This window comes from Phyllobates terribilis, unplaced genomic scaffold (genome assembly GCF_046119375.1).
Source record: "Phyllobates terribilis strain yellow unplaced genomic scaffold, ASM4611937v1 Scaffold_1__5_contigs__length_1240528914, whole genome shotgun sequence".
Lineage (NCBI taxonomy): Eukaryota > Metazoa > Chordata > Amphibia > Anura > Dendrobatidae > Phyllobates > Phyllobates terribilis.
The window spans coordinates 392586399-392605160 of record NW_027362761.1 but is presented as its reverse complement, the minus strand read 5'-3'; the positions used below and the strand labels follow the sequence as shown (position 1 = coordinate 392605160).

Sequence of the window (18762 nt, the reverse complement as noted above, 5' to 3'; positions counted from 1 at the left end):
TCAGTTGTCAAAAATATTTGGTTGTGTTGTATAAAAAAGTGTGATCGCAGCCAAAGCAAACAATATCAGTGAATTACATGAATACGCGCACATAAAAAGCATAATTTGCTCATATGAAAATGACAATACATTGAATCGCGCAACGGTCAAGTGTACTTATAACTTTAATGCAACTATTGTTAAGACATAGGGTAAAAAAAAAAAAGTTGCACCCATGACTGTGACTAATATGTAACATCCTACTGAAGACGTCCAGAGACAAAAGTCAGCGTGTAGTCACAAAGTGGATCCCTCGGATGTGAGCAAGTAACAGTACATTGCATTTTCCATCATGTTTAGTATATTGGCTCATACACAAATCCAACTTCTAATACTTTGCTTTATCTTTTTCTCAGAATACTTTGTTTGCAGAAGTTCTAGAAGGTAAAATCATTTTGGAAAAGGATAATGCGGTACAAAAGTGTACTTTTACATTTAATGTCATAAGAAAACAAAATAAAATGTTAAAGGCTGCTGGATTACAGAAGTGTATGTAAAATGCCACCGGCTATATGAACAGGTTTGGCAAGTTAGCAGATACATAATTGCAGCATTTATCACTTAAATTAAAACTGGTTCTGTTGCTCCAGGAGAAATGAGGGTTACATATCCAAGTTAGGGGTTAACAGTCTGTGAATGAAGTCCAAGTGATAGGAGAGAGATAGTGCTACAGTGCATGTTGCTGCAAGACAAGTCCCGGCGACCTCTCGTCACACTATCGTCTCTTTAGAATTTCTTTTGAGAGAGTGCAGCCCGAGCAACGACTGTTGATTGGAAGGTAAATTGATCGATTTGGGGATCACCAGAATAACCCTCTGATTGGTCCGACGCCATTCATTATATAATCTACAGTGGTATCTAAATGACACCTGGAGGGGAAAGAAGAAAAAACATAACACCGGTTTTGAAAATGATCCAACAATGTTAATTGCAACCAAAGAATATTCAGTGTTAGATTTCAGGCCATGTTCCCATATGCAGAAATACTTAATTTTTGGAAGCATGTTTCCTACAGGTGACTGCACTGAAATATGCAATGGCAATCTGCTCTGTCTATTGCGCTTTTCTTGCTTTTTTTATGCTTCTTTATTTTTCTGGTTCGGATTTCATGCAGCGTTTTAAAGCGTTTTAACACTTATACTCATCTCCGGTGCTGGTGCTGTTCCAGCGATGTTGGCACTTGCTCTCCTGGGGCTCACATGACATTATGTCACATGATCCCTGCGGCTAATCAGCACTGGCTTCACTCTCCTCTTCTACAGACAATTGACATCAGGTAGAAGCGAGAGCTGCGACTTCGCTCTCACTTCCTCTAGATGTCTTGATTTGTTTGAAGGAGGGGAGAGTGAAGACAGTGCTAACTGGCCGCATGTGATCCATGGTAGAGACAGTGCTGACACCACTGGAACAGTGCCAGTACTGGAGGTGAGTATAGGTATTATTATTTTACTGGGGGGAAAGATAGGGATTAGTGTTGAGCGAATGTGCTCGGATAACGTGTTCTCCTAGCATGGTCGGTCTTATCCGAATATTTTTGGCGTGTTCGGCTAACACGTTATTTGAGCACGTTCGCTCAATACTTATAGGGATTCAGAACTGGTTGTCCGAGTAGTGGATAATTCCTTTATTGCGTATATTAGTGCAGAAATGCTTCGATTATGCACTCAAGAAAATGCATAGTTCTGCAGCATCTTTAAATGCATAGTGGGCATGAATTTTCATGAAACCATCCAATTTGCTCAAAGTGTTAAATGTTGTGGATTTTCCACACCTAGAGATGCAAGGGGAAAAAAGCATTGTTTACCCTAAACGTGGCCTAACAGCATGTTCATTAGCAACAAGGGCTACACAAATGTTAAAGAGATATTCTAGCGTATTCATTATAACATCTATTCAGTTTCGTAGTATATGTTTAGCTTCAATTTATCACTGTTTTCTAGACTTTACTTTTAGAAACGTTCATATACCCACAATAAGTAAAATTGAAAAAAACATTATATCTGTGGTGGGGGTGAGACTACACAGAACAGTTGTACTTCGTCCTGTAGTGATAATCTCCTGCTGATAAAACACTGATGTTATTGAAACAGCAACATACAGCCTAGTAAGTGACATATTGCTGGAATCCATCTCTCAGTCCCTACATCATGCTGCTCTCAGATTACATATCAAAAACCCTGCAGACAGATTCAAACGAACAAAGACTGCTTTGAAAATCTTAACATACTTACAAGTGTCCAAAAGAGGTAAATTGTAAAGAGTGCAACAGTGAGTGCAATAAGTCCAACTGCTTCTAGTCGGCTACTGAAGTGCAGGTGATCCACTGCTCCTCGAAGACATAACCATCCCGAAATAGTGGCAAGTGGTGTTATGAATAAGAAGCACACCATGTCCCCAAACAGTGTCCTCTTCTCATGTTGGGGGCCAGGATTCCTTAACCACTGCATAGAGAAAGAAACAGGGTAAGACCAAGCCAATATCCCATGTGCACAGACTGAGAGAACGCAATTAATTCTCTCTATGACATAAAAAGACCTTGTTATTCATAATCACACATCATATTTGACATTTTTCAGTCACCATTCTTTTATTGTAAATTATCCTTAATTTTTTTTGGAGGAAACAGAAGACTGAACAATGGACACTATTTATAAAAAGGAAATATGTCAGCAGAAAATGACCTATTGCTTAAATTAGTTTTTTATGGAATTTTTTTTTTAAAAATTTGATATTTATTTTTACTTTTTATACCACTATTTATTATATTTTTGTAATAAAATTCTGAAGCCTCAAAATATTTCAGATTGACCAAAATGCCCAATAGACTACTTTACTATAAATCACTTTTTAGCAGTTACCTGGACCACAGACAACAATATCAAGACTCTGACTCAATTACTTCTACAGGAGGACTTTGCATGTATGCTTTGATCTGAGAGTGGGTCATTGTGAAGGGAGGGGGAAGAGGTGAGCTGTGACATAACCTATTGTAAATGGGGGGGGGGGGGGGTTATGCACTGTATATAGAGTCATACTTTATATATCTGACATTGTAATCTGACCTATAATGAGAATGACTGCTGAAAAGTGGCTTCTACAAAACCAAATGTACAAGCCTAGTATTAACTAGTGTCAAAATTGCCAGATTTAAAAATGTTTTTCTTTAATATACATAGTAATATGGAGAATTATAAAAAGTATTAGCAATAATTTAGAAAAAAATACATTTAACATATCAAATAGATTTAAAGAGTCAAATATTTTCTATGACACATTCCCTTCATGCGATGACTCTGATATAGGAATGTTAATTTCCATTACTTGTACAGTAGATAATGGGCTGCATCATGTCCTCCATGGCTATTCCTTTAGTTCTTTCATTTGGAACGTTTGATGCTTGTAAAGCATGTGGATACCAGCTCAATTCCAGTGTGTCCATTTGCACACATCATAATACACATTTTATTAAAGGGTTTGGCCACTATTATTTTTATTGATGGCCTATCTCAGACTGTTACTGGTGGCTGGAACTTCTCGGGTGTTGCCAGAACGCAGCAGATCCACCCATTTTCAAATAAATAATGGGTGGACCTGTAGTCCTGGCCGTGGCCACTATAGTGCTGACGGCGCTGTGATGTTACGGAAGCATCCGAGAACTTCCAGCCGATGCCGGTAACAGCTGGAAGGTGAAGGTTCCTGATGTCACACCTCCACCAATCAGATACTGATGACCTATCCTTAGGATAAGGCATGAATAAATCAGTAGAGGTCAACCCCTTTAAGAAAAGCAGAGAACTAAGAAGGTGTATAAGTTTAAAGTACAGCTGAGCAAAAAGATTCATGCCCTGGTCTGGCATCACGTCCGATGCTCTGTTGCAGTCAGATGAGGGCAGTGTTCACCTCTGCGCCCAGTATCCTCTGCCCAACATCTTGGGCACCTCTGGCCTTTGTTAGGCCCTGAGCCATCATGACGTCACAGGAACTAGGATGGCAACTGCAGAAGTGAAGACTGCCCTGGCCTGGCCGCCACAGAGGACTGGACTGGACGCTGGACCAGAGCAGAGCTAATCTGGTTTGTTCAATTCTAGTTTAAAGTATATCTATAAGTAAAAAAATATGCTGCCTTAAAGCGGCTGTCTCACCATACCAGTCCTAACTAACTGTCCTGGGTCCCCCCAACATCACCAGCAAAGGTCTGCATTTGAAATGGGAATCCAAGGCCAGTTAGAGACTTTCCCTGCAGCTGGCTCGTCAGAGAATACGTAGTATTACATGGCAGCCATTCAGATGAATGCAGCATGGATGGCTTTAGTCTACAGAGGAGAGGTAACACGGGTGATGCACAATGGTACGCGACCACCATGAGATGAAGTGCGGATGAACACTTCCTTCAAACAGATAAACTAGACTAAATCCACCTATATTTTTCTATATGGAATGTTACTAAATAAATGACATTTTATATCTTACGCCCTGATTGTCCCCAAAAATCTTTCTACATTTTTTTCCAGACAACCATATTTTGCAGAGTTGAAAGAGGACAATTAGAGACAAAATGTAGATATTACATCATTATACTCCTAAATATTTGTAGCAAACATGGTAGAAACAGCCCCAATGTTCTTATGTCATGTGCTGGGGGCTACTGTCCTTGGGACACAGAAATTGTTGAGCAGGTGGTCTGGGCCTGTAAGGCTAGGGCTACACGGCGACTTGTCAGGTTACAGCATTTCTCCAAAAATGTGAGCAACAAAAGCAATTTAGCAGCTTGTCTGCGACTTGCATTTGTGCGACTATTTTAGAGCTCTGACTTTGCAAGTTGATGATAAGTCTCGGTGACTTGCATTGAAGTCCATTGCAAGTTTGTTGTGTGCGACTTGCAACTAGTGGCAGAAAAGTCAACACTTGCAGCCCTGTTTTGCGGTATGTCACAAGTCACAACCCGACACCATAGGAGACCGTTACATCCAATGTTTCAACAGGCCGCTGCAATCTGTCGTGTGACAAATGTTGTGAAGATGTAGCCCTAACATTCGAGTGGCGTAAATGCATAAAAGGGACTTTCTAATGCATGGTTTTGCAGTTGTATTTGACTAAAAATGACCCCCCCACCAAAAAAAAGATTCTCATTGACTACCTGTAATTGTATAAGAAAACACAGATCAATCTGATCCCGACATGTTATATGATCATCAGTGTGCAGCTCAGATCCAGCACTGTCTCTATATGAGCTGATGTTCATGCTGTCAGGCGCTGCCCAGCATGTGACTGCTAAGAATTCAGTCTGACCTTACAGAACGGTCAGTCTCCCTATATCAAATCTACCAGACGTTCCCTTTCTCTATTTATCTTACATTCAACTTATCTATGTAACAGCTCAATTTTCGTTATATAGAATGTATTTCTCATTTCCCCATTCTGAGCGCAGTTTTATTTTTCTTCATCGGCACCATAAAATGACTTGATTTTTTTACTTGGACTAGTGGTATTTTTAGTCGCATCCTTTTCAGGTACATATAATAATAATAATCTTTTTATTTATATAGCGCCAACATATTCCGCAGCGCTTTACAATTCAGAGAATTTACAGACATTATGGGCACTGTCCCCATTGGGGCTCACAATCTAGATTCCCTATCAGTATGTCTTTGGAGTGTGGGAGGAAACTGGAGAACCTGGAGGAAACCCACACAAACACAGGGAGAACATACAAACTCCTTGCAGATGTTGTCCTTGGTGGGATAGTATATTAAAAGAGTTTTTTGGGGTGTGGTGAGTGGAATGGTGGCGTTCACTATGCCGTATAAATAACATGATAACTGTATTCTGCAGGTCATTATGACTATGGCAATACCATATCTATACATATTTTTTTTATCTTTGACACAATAAAAACAATTTAGATAAAGACAATTATGTTTATGTTGGATATTTTTTTTTACTGTTGATATAGATTTGAGAGATCTTGTTTTTTTTGCGGTGTATTTCATTAAGGCAGTTGCCTGGGTTTTACATATCGATAACCTATCCATATATGTCATCAATATGTGATTGTTAACTAGTCCAGCTGTCATCAACTCCAGTGGTAGCTGGATATCAGCAGTGGTTGGGATAGAACACAGCAGCGCCATACATTGTTTAGTGGCTGTTGCCAGGTACTGCACCTCTAAACAACTGTCCTATGGATAGGTCATCAATATGTAAGTTCCAGTCAACACTTTTAATTTTTACTCTTTTTTTAGGGGAAGCGGGTGGGGTGAATAGTGAAGAGCAAAACAGATTGTAGGACCCTGGTCCAGCGGCCACGTCAGGACAGAAACCCTACGCATTCCTGGCACTTCTTCTGATTAGTAGGCCCAGCACATTGTAACGTATGTGTCATGCCACAGTGATGGCGTTGTGCTGTTCTACAAAGTAGAAGAGGCGCCGGGATTCCTGCAGGTAGAAGGTGGTTTGCAGGGCTCCCATCTGGTGGCCATGGAATATTAACGTCACTACAGGACCAGGGTCTTGCAAGTTTATTCACTCATTTCTAGTGGTGAATAAAAAAAGCAGAAATTCTGTGGGATTACTAATGCATTAAGTTGCTAGTATGGTTTGATATGGTTGCAGTAATAACAATACTTATTGCAAGATTTTTTTTATAATTTAAAAGCAAAGTATGTTTCTTAAACCTTGGATTTTATAAAGTTTTTTTTTACAATTTCTTTATTCCTACTTGTGGACCCAAAGTACAGAAGTCCTGCAGCATAGTGTGCTTGACAGTGTAAGGCTAGTGTAACACTGAGATCTTGGCAGCGACAACCATCTCGCAACTGAAATTTGCTCTGTGCCGCTGCTGCATCCCGGGGCTGTAGGCTGTAGTAGTGAATGGAGTCTCATTGTAATACCTAAACTACTGCAAGTAAGCAAATTGCAAAAAAATCCAACAGAGTCTGATTTTTTGCAACTTGCTTGTAGTGGTAGTGTAGAGGTCGCAATACAACTGCATTCACTTTTTGGCTGCAGTAAGACGTCCTTATCACACGGACGAAGATCGCATTGCAATGCACGGACTGGCCGGCTGCTATCCTGACCCGAGCATGACAGCATGCATTTCTATGCAGCAAGTCACGCTTGGGTCAGGAGAGCTGACGGCCAGTCCAAGCATTGTGATGCAATCGTGTTATACGCCCGTTTGACTGCGCCCTTATAGCGTCCCAATGCAGCAGCAGGGTATTTTGTTGTTGTGTAGCACTAGCCTAAAATTGTCAGGCATCCTATTATGCCCTGCATTACATGCTCACACATGGAAAACATGAAGCACTTTTTCAGGCTTTGGCTTCCACGGAAATCCATCAGTGGGTAACTACTGCTGTGGCTGTTGTAGACGTGGCTCCTGTTTCAGCACCATCAGCGTTTGGCAGTAGGGGTTGTGCGCTCTGAATAATAATGTTTTTGTTTTTTTGTTATGAAACTCACTAAGAAACAAATTATATGGTTTTCAACTGCTGGGAGAAATCTATTGAGGAATCCAGTCCCAGGTGTGTCTTCCTGCAGGACTATTACAGGGAAAATACCTCTGTACACTGTTCCTAATGAAGACAATTACCGATGCACATAGTGAGAGATGCTCTGTGCAGCATTCTGGTCAATAGATGAAGGTCCTGGACGCATTGGTCCAAACCAATCAAATATTTCTATATATAAGCAATCTATGACTATAAAAGTTGAGTTTGCATCTATGCAGGGGAGTAATTAGAGGGGTGCTGATAGGGCATGTTCCCCGAGTGCAGTGTGCCATAGGAGGTGCAAAGCTCCCTTGCCTTCACCAGGGTTAATTGATAGCGGGGTAATGTGGTAAATTAAATCTTTGCCCTGGGTGAAGAAAAGCCAAATTACCACTCACCTATGTGGCCGTTCACTAATTGCACAATTCTTGTAGAGATGTATGTGTTAGTAATGGCCAGCAGATGTCAGTATTACCTCTATCATATGAGCACAATCCGAGAATACAACAGATACAGATATCCCCACCGATAGCTGATATTTACGCCGTCTCTTTGCCTTTACAAGAACGTTAATCTGTTATTTATTATAGGTAGTGCAGATGGAATGCCTGTATAAGAAATATTGGCAAGCCAAACTATTACAATGAATACTTGAGATACATCAGAGAATTTTATATCTAGGCATTCTTTTATGTGACATGGGAATCAAAATAGATATGTAGTACATGTCCGCTACGCAGCAGGTTAGATCTGTGACAGTATTGGAGCTTCAGCGCTGATGTCCACAATAAAACTGATCTTTTCTAGTGAATAGTGATAATTTCATTGCACATATACCTACACTGTGTTCCAAATTATTATGCAAATAATATTTTCTCAGATTTTCCCAAATTACCTATATGAATTGCAGTCATTGTAATTTTCCAGTCAAATAACTATTAGAGTACAATTGAAAGGTTTTTGTACAAACTGCCTATGATAACTGTATATTTTTACAAAAATAAAACACTCAAACTGCACTCAAAATGCATGTTCCAAATTATTATGCACAGCAGAGTTTTCAACCTTTTCATTTTAATAAAGAACAAAAAAATGGTCATTTTTGAAATTATAAGCATTAGCAGGTTATTACAAACTGAAATCAAACAGTTTTCAACTCAAAACTTTATTCTAAGTGATGTTACATTTGCACATAAGACCCCTTGTTCGAAAGGAGCTTCTGAACTCTCTCGTCCATTGAATTTGTCAGGTTTTGGATGGTTTCTGCTTTAATTGTTTTGCATGAGGACAGAATACCCTCCCAGAGCTGTTGCTTAGATGTGAGCTGCCTCCCGCCATCATAGACACTCCTTTTGATGATGCTCCAGAGGTTCTCAATGGGGTTGAGGTCAGGGGAGCATGGGTGCCACACCATAAGTTTGTCCCCTTTTATGCCCATAGCAGCCAGAGATGCAGATGTGTTATGTGCAGCATGAGACGGGGCATTATCATGCATGAAATGATCTCGATGGTCCAGATGGATGGAGTGGAGGATGGCTGGTTGATGGACACCCCATGCTAACACGGCTACGGCGCTAACAAGGAGGAGGTGGAGTAATGTTTTGGGCTGGAATCATGGGGAGAGAGATTGTCGGCCCTTTTAGGATCCCTGAAGGGGTAAAGATGAACTCCATAATGTATGTTGAGTTTCTCAAACAGCACTTCCTTCCATGGTTCAAGAAGAACAACCGTGTATTCCGCAGCAAGATCATTTCATGCATGATAATGCCCCGTCTCATGCTGCACATAACACATCTGCATCTCTGGCTGCTATGGGCATAAAAGGGGACAAACTTATGGTGTGGCCCCCATGCTCCCCTGACCTCAACCCCATTGAGAACCTCTGGAGCATCATCAAAAGGAGTGTCTATGATGGCGGGAGGCAGTTCACATCTAAGCAACAGCTCTGGGAGGGTATTCTGTCCTCATGCAAAACAATTGAAGCAGAAACCATCCAAAACCTGACAAATTCAATGAATGAGAGAGTTCAGAAGCTCCGTTCGAACAAGGGGTCCTATGTGCAAATGTAACATCACCTAGAATAAAGTTTTGAGTTGAAAACTGTTTGATTTCAGTTTGTAATAACCTGCTAATGCTTATAATTTCAAAAATGACCATTTTTTTGTTCTTTATTAAAATGAAAAGGTTGAAAACTCTGCTGTGCATAATAATTTGGAACATGCATTTTGAGTGCAGTTTGAGTGTTTTATTTTTGTAAAAATATACTGTTATCATAGGCAGTTTGTACAAAAACCTTTCAATTGTACTCTAATAGTTATTTGACTGGAAAATTACAATGACTGCAATTCATATAGGTAATTTGGGAAAATCTGAGAAAATATTATTTGCATAATAATTTGGAACACAGTGTATATATACTCTGGAGAAAATGTGTTTTAGGACATTGGTGATGGTGGCAGCTCTTGGGGAGTCACCTGTGTCACATTAGCCCACCATTGTGCTTATATTGTGTGTCCCGATAACTAGTCATCGTTAAAGGGAATCTGTCACATACTTTTTGCTTCACTATCTGAGAGCAGAGACCCCGATTCCAGCAATATATCACTTACTGGGCTGCTTGCTTCGGTTTTCCCTGCTGCCGATCTAGCAGTTCTCTGAATGCTGAGCTCTGTATAACCCCACCCACTGATTGGCAGATTTCCGAGTACACTGTGAATAGGCAGAAATCTGCCAATCAGTGATGGGGGCGTGGTTGCACTACACCGCAGCAGGTTTACTAGTCCTCTAGTATTAATCTCTTGCTGATATAACAATGATTTTACAAAAAATACAGCAGGCAGCCCAGTAAATGACACATCACTGGAATCAGGGTTTCTGCTCCTACATTATGGTACTCTTAGATTAGCTGGAAAAAAGCTAGGGACAGATTCGCTTTAAAGAAGTCGAGTGTTAGAATATTCTATCAGTATGTTGGTTTACCCTCCCTGCGGTATCCAATAATCTCCGCAATCACATCGTAATCATTGTAAGCAGACTGTATACCTTAACCCAAATGCCACTGCAGTGTCACTCAATAAATATTTTCATAATTAAGAGTTGACATTGCAGTGTCTTTGGAGTTACACGCTTGTCACTTATGTCCAGCCATCCACATAAATACTTTACCATAAGATGATAAATTCCGAAGTGCTATGTTTATATGAAAACCATCACAGCGGACACATAAAGCACACCACCACAAATGACACAATTCTGCATTGCTGGCTTGTAGCCACTGCAGATGAGAAAATAATGGGAAGTGGAAAATTTAATTCACTAATTAAAATGTCACACAAATATGGGCAAACAGCATATATAGTAATATCTTAAAGTGGTTGTGCAGATTCAACACGGAGGCAGTGCACAATTATATGACACTTGGACAGAAGCAAACTACAAAAATTCATTTCTAATTATAACAGTAAAGAAGCTCATTAAAGCCATAACCGTAAGTAAAGTCATTACCATCTCCCAAATTGGGACTCTTTAATTAACAGAAAAGCGCTGAAATTAAATGCAGGAATCCCTTAAAGCCTAGCAGTTCTGGGAGGTAGGCGACTCACGAAATGAGAAAGCATAAAGAACATTGTGTACAAAGGGCAAAGATATTCCGAAATCAGAATTATTTCCATGCAAAATCACACCGTAAATCCCTGGATACTTATTCTTCATGTACGAGGTGTATAATATGTCCGCATACCAGATATTTTACAATGCTGTAGAGCTATATGTCATTGCCGTCTATGCGAGGCAGATGTGGCGTCTACATCGACAGGTCCCATATATTACTAATGAGAGCATGCAGAACACGTAAACAATGACAATATATTTATATACTACAACGAATGTATAGAATACTACAATTTACATCTCTAAATACATTAAAGAAAAACGATACAGCCATACTTGTATTTTTTCTTACAGATAAGCGTATCATTTTTCTTTTCATATCGCAATTGTATGATCATAAAGTGGATCTAGGACACTCGTTTAGGAAAATAACAAAAAATACCTTCAGTTTCTCTCTACAGTATTGATGGCCATTATCACGGGAAAAATGCCAAGCGCAGAAATGCCGCTGGCACCTTATAAATACACGTCACTAGCTCTACTGGAGGCTGGCAAGTGCCTCTACTAGTCACTACAGCGGTAACAAACTACATGATTGCCATCTTTAGCAAGATAAATAGAGATGAGCGGATCAACTTTGAGTTGAATTTCCTGAAATTTGCAGGTCCCAGCAAAATCAGTTTAAGATTTGATTTGCAAAGATAACGAAAAAATGTCTTGCGCCAGTTCACACACTGCTAAAGATTTTGTCAGCCAGAAATTGGGCTCATGATGTCGGGGGCAGATGCGCAGGCTTCCCATAATGGCTTCCCATAATGTCTTAAAGCTATCACAACGCATGGGCTAGAGCAGTCGATCAAGGGAGACTATCATAGATACTATAAAAGATGAGGTTGTGGAAGCAGCAGCCATTATAGGATTTTAAAATCTAGGGATACGAGGTCAGAGTGCATCGCTCATCATTACAGATGGGGATGTAAAGACCTAAATCTAGTTATTGTGCACTATTGCAGCGCTGAAAAATATTGGAAATGGTAGTCTCAGGCCACGTTCACACGGTCAGTATTTCGCATCAGTATTTGTAGCTGAACAGGCAGAGGAAAAATAGAACTGAAACACGTCACCACTTCTGAAATTATCACCCACTTCTGGTTTTGGCTAACAAATACGGATGTGAAATACTGACCAAATACTGAACGTGTGAAGGTGGCCTTAGTCTGTAATAATACAAAGATCGAAGTGATAGGAAGGTGCCGAACCTGCAGAGTCTGTGTAACTGTGAATTTATTGATCTGTGACATACTGCAGTAGCAACTCCTTAACACTATTTATTTTTATTCTTCACACATTGCAAACAAGGAACTCTGTCCTGTTTTCACTACTATAAAAAAAATCTGGAACTAAGGCTTGTGTGTCAGTGTGTTTCCAGGCTTGTGAGACTGACAAGAAAGGTAGATAGTTAGTTAGGTACATTATTATATCTCAAATTCCAGGAAAGAGTCCAGCTCATCCCCAGTAACATCACAGTCCAAGTCATTCACTAGCTACAAACATACAACAATGTGAATGACTTGGAATTTTAGATGGCTTCCAAGAAGGTTCACCAGCTGATACCAGTATTTCCAACTGGAAACCCACTTTTTACATACATTGCACAGCAATATAATTTTTCCATTTATTTTGCCTTTTTTGTAATTTCTTTTCTTTACAGGCAAAAAAATCTCCACAATCCAAAAATGTAAACGCAACTGTCTACAAAAAAAATATTTTTTTTACTCACTTTGCTGTAAATGTCAAATATTAGACCCTTACACGCTAACCAAGTACAGTTGCCTGTTGCACGTTTACAGTTTAAATAAATTACAATAACTGGAGAGACAAGAAGCGCAAAATAGGGTCTTATCTGGTGACAAAGGAGTATGAAGAGTTAAAAATATGCTCACCTGGTAGGGTTGTGATAGTCACAACTCCCATAGAAAGCATGTGAAGGCTGCTGGAGGACCACCAAATAGATGTAACGCAATTGAGGGAGGAAAGTGGTGGTTAAGAATCTGGGCTGCCAAAGGTCCAAAGTACAATCATAGACAAAGATGAGGCATGCATGTGGTTCATTTCGTCAACGCATTTCAAAGTTTTCAAACCTCTGCATCAGGACAAAACCACAAAGTCTCAGTCCTGCTCCATGCTTATTATTCACATTTACATCATTTGTCATACGGTAAAGTTTTAATACTAGAGGTTAGGACTGTCCTGAATAGGGTCACCTTGATGTGGTGGGATGGCTTTTACATTTTTTTGATGAAAATTATGTTAAGTAAGCACCCTATATTATGTTCATGCACTATTACTATTTATATATTTACAGCAGGGTATTTGCCAATACAAGTCTATGGATCCATGAAAAACACGTACAGAACACGGATAGCATCCGTGTGCTGTCTGTGTTTAACATTGCAAAGTATAGGAGAAGCTTTGTAACTTATTGTTTCTTTATCCATGCCGGAAAAACACTGATTACATTGATGGTAAACACTGATGACACCGGTGCCGATTTTACATGGACGTGTAAAGGAGGCTTTTGGAAATGGGAGGAGAGCTAACCCAACAGTATACTACAAAAAACTGACCACCACGTCCAAACAGACTAAAGAGAGTGTGAACAGGAGCAAGCTGCTGTGACTGCATCATATACAAACAAAAGAGTACATTCGTGGCTGGTGGGCTCTTATGAATTGGCCAATTTGTAAACTAAGTACCTTCATTTTTATAAGTATATTCTATATAGCAGTAATACAGTCCAAATTTCAAATGTTTAATGTTTGCATACATCTTAGCACTTATGGAGTGCTGCTGTTCTCTTTTCTTTGTACATTGTGTAGTCATAGCAGGTTGCAACTGTTCACATTTGCTTTATTCTGTTCGGAGGTGCTAGTCAGTTTTTTGTTTTACATAGTATACGTTCATCTTATTGATGTGGGAATAGTAACATCCTTTTGTCAATGCATTCATACATTTTCAGTTGGAGTAACAGACGAACTATACAACACTGAGGGCCCGATTCATCAAAGTTTTTTTTGCCAGTATTCTGGCCTAGAAAACTTGAATAAGTTGCATAATTTGGGCTCAACTTCAGGCTGCACTCATAATATGCCACCTTTGGTGTTTTCACACTATGTTCGTTCAGCTCCAACAAAGTGGGTGAAGCTGGAGTGGTACGGGGGCGTGGTAACCGCAGCTCGTCAAATTCATGACGAGCAGCAGAGTTTGCTACGTCACAACTCTTAACCCAGCTGGGGCTGGAGTAGGACTTGTGGCGAGGTGCACACAGAGGTACACACCCCTCATCTGACATGAGTCTTTATGAATCAGGAGGGTCTGACTCCAGCACACCTCGTCATCAAGACTGGCATAACCAACGCTGGCCTTGATGAATTGGAGCCTACGTTTTTAAATAAGATGATGCAGAATTGTTATATCATTGGACATACAGGCAATTACTAATACAGAAATGAAGCAGAGCTGACTAGTCCTCTTGGACCAGACGATCAGACATGCATAGTCAGCCATAATGTATGAAAAAGTAGTGATTATTGTACATAGGTAGTTCCTGAACTCCTTTTCAGAAATTCCAAAACATTTGAGTCACAGTGGCATACCACTAATAGCCCCCGCTCCGCATTGGCAACTGTATTGGCATTTTGGCATTCTGGTTGCTGATACAGTTGAAAGCAATGATGGAAGAGGGAGCTGTCTGCTCCTTCCTCCATCATTCTCCCTATGCTTCTGAGCTCTGACATCTCAGTGGAGCAGGCGCGATGATGTCACTGCATAGCAGTGCAGAGCTTCACAACACAGTGTAGGGATCAGTGCAGAGGGGAAATTATTCTGCTTGGAAAGCTGTGTGGGGGCCCTTAAACAGTTTGCAGGGCTATGTGGGGTCATTACATAGTTTGCAGAGCTATGTGGGACATTATATAGTTTGCAGTGTTGTGTGGGGGGCATTATATAGTTTGCAAGGCTATGTGAGGGCCATTAAACAGTTTGGAGGGATATATGGGGGCCATTTGAGCACTGTGTGGGGGCCAATTAAACTATATGGAGGGCTATGTGTGGGCCACTATACTGTTTGGAGGGCTGTTTGGGAGCCATTGGAGGGCTGTGTGGCGGCTAATTATACTATTTGGAGGGCTATGTAGGGTCCATTATACTTTTTACAGGGCTATGTGGGTGCCATTATACAGTTTGCTGGGATATATGGGGCCATGATACAGTTTGCCGTACTATGTGGATCCATTACACAGTTTGCAGGGCTATGTGGGAGCCATAATACAGTTTACAGGGCTATGAGGGCCATTATATAGTTTTCAGGGCTATGTGGGGACCCTAAAACAGTTTCCAGGGTTATGTGGGTGCCATGATACAGCTTGGACGGCTATGTGGCCACCACATTGGAGGGATGTGTGGGGGCCAATTTTATTGTTTGGAGGGCTATGTGGGGCGATTATACTATTTGGAGGGCTATTTGGGGGCCATTATACTGTTTGGAGGGCGCAATTAGGACATGTGCTATGTGGCCCCATGATTTCTATGTACACCCCTGTATACTCAAGCTCTTCAGTAAAATGGCAGTTTATAGGGGACAATAGATTGTATAATTATATAATTGTATGTTTAATTGCAACTACAATGCAGCAGTTTTTTTAGCAGTTATCCATGAGTTCCTAACAAGTTTCTAATGATATACTCCAGAATATATTACTGGGCTTTTAAGCCTTAGATTTTCAGAAGCTAGTTACAGTGAGATGAAATGCTAATCCCTGACCTTGGTTAGCACCGGATCTGTACCCTTGTGTCTGTGATTATTGAATATATTGTGCCATAAATACAGAGGTGACAGTAATGCTGTATATGATTATCACCAGCCTGTCTGTATGCTTCCCATATATCAGGAGAGGCTGGATTCATCTCCCCGTATTTGCAGAGCATGTTGGTTTTTCAAGTGTCTTACTTACTGTGGCTGGTAATGATGCAGCACACCATATAATACAGGGCCCCGGATAAAGGCAATGCATCATCTCCTATGCCAATTGCCATCTAATATACCATCTGATGTACTACCATATATCAACTTGTAAATCTCATCTTTCTAATAACCATTTTTCAATAATTAAGCTCTGAGTGGGGTCAGTGGAGACTACTGGTTCTTGCTGAAAATATGTAGAAAGTGTATGGAGACTTTCTTACAGGCAGGTCTATTGGAAAAACTATGTTGGGTTTCTTGCCTGTCATCATTACAGGGCAAGGTATTGGGGGGAGGCTGAATGAGATGCCTTTGATGTGGCTTGTGGGCTACTGGTTCTCAGTAAAAAGATCCAGGTGGTGTATGGAGACTTAGGCTATGTTTACACGTTGCAGTTTTCCTGCGCGCTATTGCCGAAGAAAAATGCAGCATTTTACTGTCCCAGCAAAGTGAATGAGACTTCTGAAGTCTCATGCACATGTGGCTTATTTTTTCCTTTCAGATTTGAAGCATTTCCACATCTGCAGTATGTCAATTCTTTCAGCGTTTTTGAAGCATTTTATACCCATTTTAATGAATGGAAAAAACATGTAAAAAACGCATAAAAATGCAGGTATTTCAAACACTTCTCAGTAATGGAGTAACAGACTGGTCATGTAAAGGTATTGCTTTGAAAGAGTTACATGCACATATAAATAATTTTTGGGGGGGTGACATGTGTGAAATCCTGCTGACCAATTCCCTTTAAAGGGATTGACACTTTAAAGGGTCTCTGTCAGCACAAAATGACTGTTCAAACTAAGTCCCACTGCTCGGTGTTTCACGGCAGCGCCAATCATTTATATACACCTTCCCACCTGCTTCCTTTCCCTCTATCTCCACTCCCCTCTTCTTTGATTGACAGTTCTGGCTTCATAGAGTCAGAAAAGGGAGGAGATAGATGGAAACCAAGCGGGTGGGAGGTGTATATAAGTGATTGGCCTCGTCATGGAGCACCGAGGGCCTGTAATTGGTTTGAACATCTCAGGAAACTGTTATTCATACAAGAGGTGTATGAGACCAGAAAAGTTATATCTGTCTGTTACGACTGGAATCAGGTTCAGTAACAAAAGTCTTGGAAAAAAGCAATCTGCTGTAAGTAAAACTGTATGATCGGAGATGAGCTGCATCTGCAGGACTGCAGAGAATTGCATCAAATAGTCTGGACCTTTTGCATCTTCCTTCCCAGAGACACATAAAAGACAGGGTCAGGCGAAGCAATCACAAAGGCTAATTAAATCTGCTGGGCTGAAGTTATGTTAAGCAGACTCCTGGAAAGGTTTCTGAAAAGTTGTAACCTTTATCCTGATGGACAAATTTGGGGGGCACCACTCACACTGAGAGCCTTTGACAGGCTCTGGAGCTTACAGTACCCAGGCTGGTTATGGCACTAGTTTCCTTATGACTTTATTATTATCATATAAACAGTGCAACTGCACATTGGAGGAATCCTATACTTGCTGACAGTGTCACATTTCCTTTATAAAGGCTTGTTCACACGTTGCGTTTTTGCTACGTTTTCTTTTTTTTGCCGAAAAAAACGCAGTGTTGTGCAGAAAACACCGTAAAGAAAAGAAAAACTCAAAATGTCAGGATTGTAGATTTTTAAATCATCTTTCCTCCAAAGAATGGTGGAAGATAAGACAAGTAAAAAAATTGCATACACCCCCAACCAAGTGGTACCTATAAAAACTACGGTACATACGGCTTGCAATTCAAACTAACAAGCTTCATTGAAAGAAAAGTAAAAAAAAAAGTTATGGGTCTGAGGGTACGTTCCTACAATGAATATTTGGTGACTTTTGATGTAGATTTACTGCAGCATTTCTGTATCTATTAGCTAAATAAGGTTATTTGCATTTTTTAATTGCATTTGTAGTGCTTTTTTTTACTTGCGTTTTTATTGTGTTTTTGACGCTGTGGTTTTCATCCCTTTTTTATATAATTTTTTAAACTAAGCTGCTTTGTTTTTTGATACTTCCTGTTATTTGGCTTTGGCAAAACTTTATTGATACAATCATGTGCGGATTACATGCGGATTACATGCATTTTTTTACCTGCGGATTCTCCACATCTAGTGTTTAAACTAGAGATTGGGGGGAGGGTATTCATTTTTATAGGTGGGAAAGATAGTGCAGATAGTGACCTGGGCACAAATAAAGAAATTGGGGGTGCAGTTAGAACAGTCAATAAAGTAAGAAGGAATAGAGGTACGGAGAGATACATAAAATGCATGTACACTAATGACGGAAGCCTCACCAACAAAATGGAGGAATTAGAATTAATTTTGTTGGAAAATAATTATGACATGGTAGGGATATCTGAGACATGGCTAGACGAGAGCCATGACTGGGCAGTTAATTTACAGGACTATAGTCTGTTCAGAAACGACCGTACAAACAAGCGAGGTGTGGGGGGGTGTTTATATGTAAAATCATCCTTACAACCCATCTTGCGTGAAAATATATGTGAATCTAATGAAAATGTAGAATCCCTGTGGGTGCAGATAAGGGTAGGGGGGAAAAATAATAAATTACTGATAGGGGTTTGTTATAAGTCTCCAAA

General features: G+C 40.2%; 1 protein-coding gene across 3 annotated transcripts in view; it reads right to left on the bottom strand.

The window, feature by feature from the left end:
- Positions 1-448: 448 nt before the first annotated feature.
- The window catches only part of MARCHF3 (membrane associated ring-CH-type finger 3), a 288564-nt gene continuing 270250 nt past the window's right edge, over positions 449-18762 (bottom strand). For all 3 annotated transcript variants that reach the window (XM_073676666.1, XM_073676651.1, XM_073676657.1), the window contains exons 4-5: positions 2271-2480; positions 449-908 (exon numbers count right to left, since the gene is read on the bottom strand). In XM_073676666.1, the coding sequence (XP_073532767.1) occupies positions 750-908; positions 2271-2480 (369 nt within the window). In that variant the 3' untranslated portion in view covers positions 449-749. The remainder of the gene's footprint in view (positions 909-2270; positions 2481-18762) is intronic.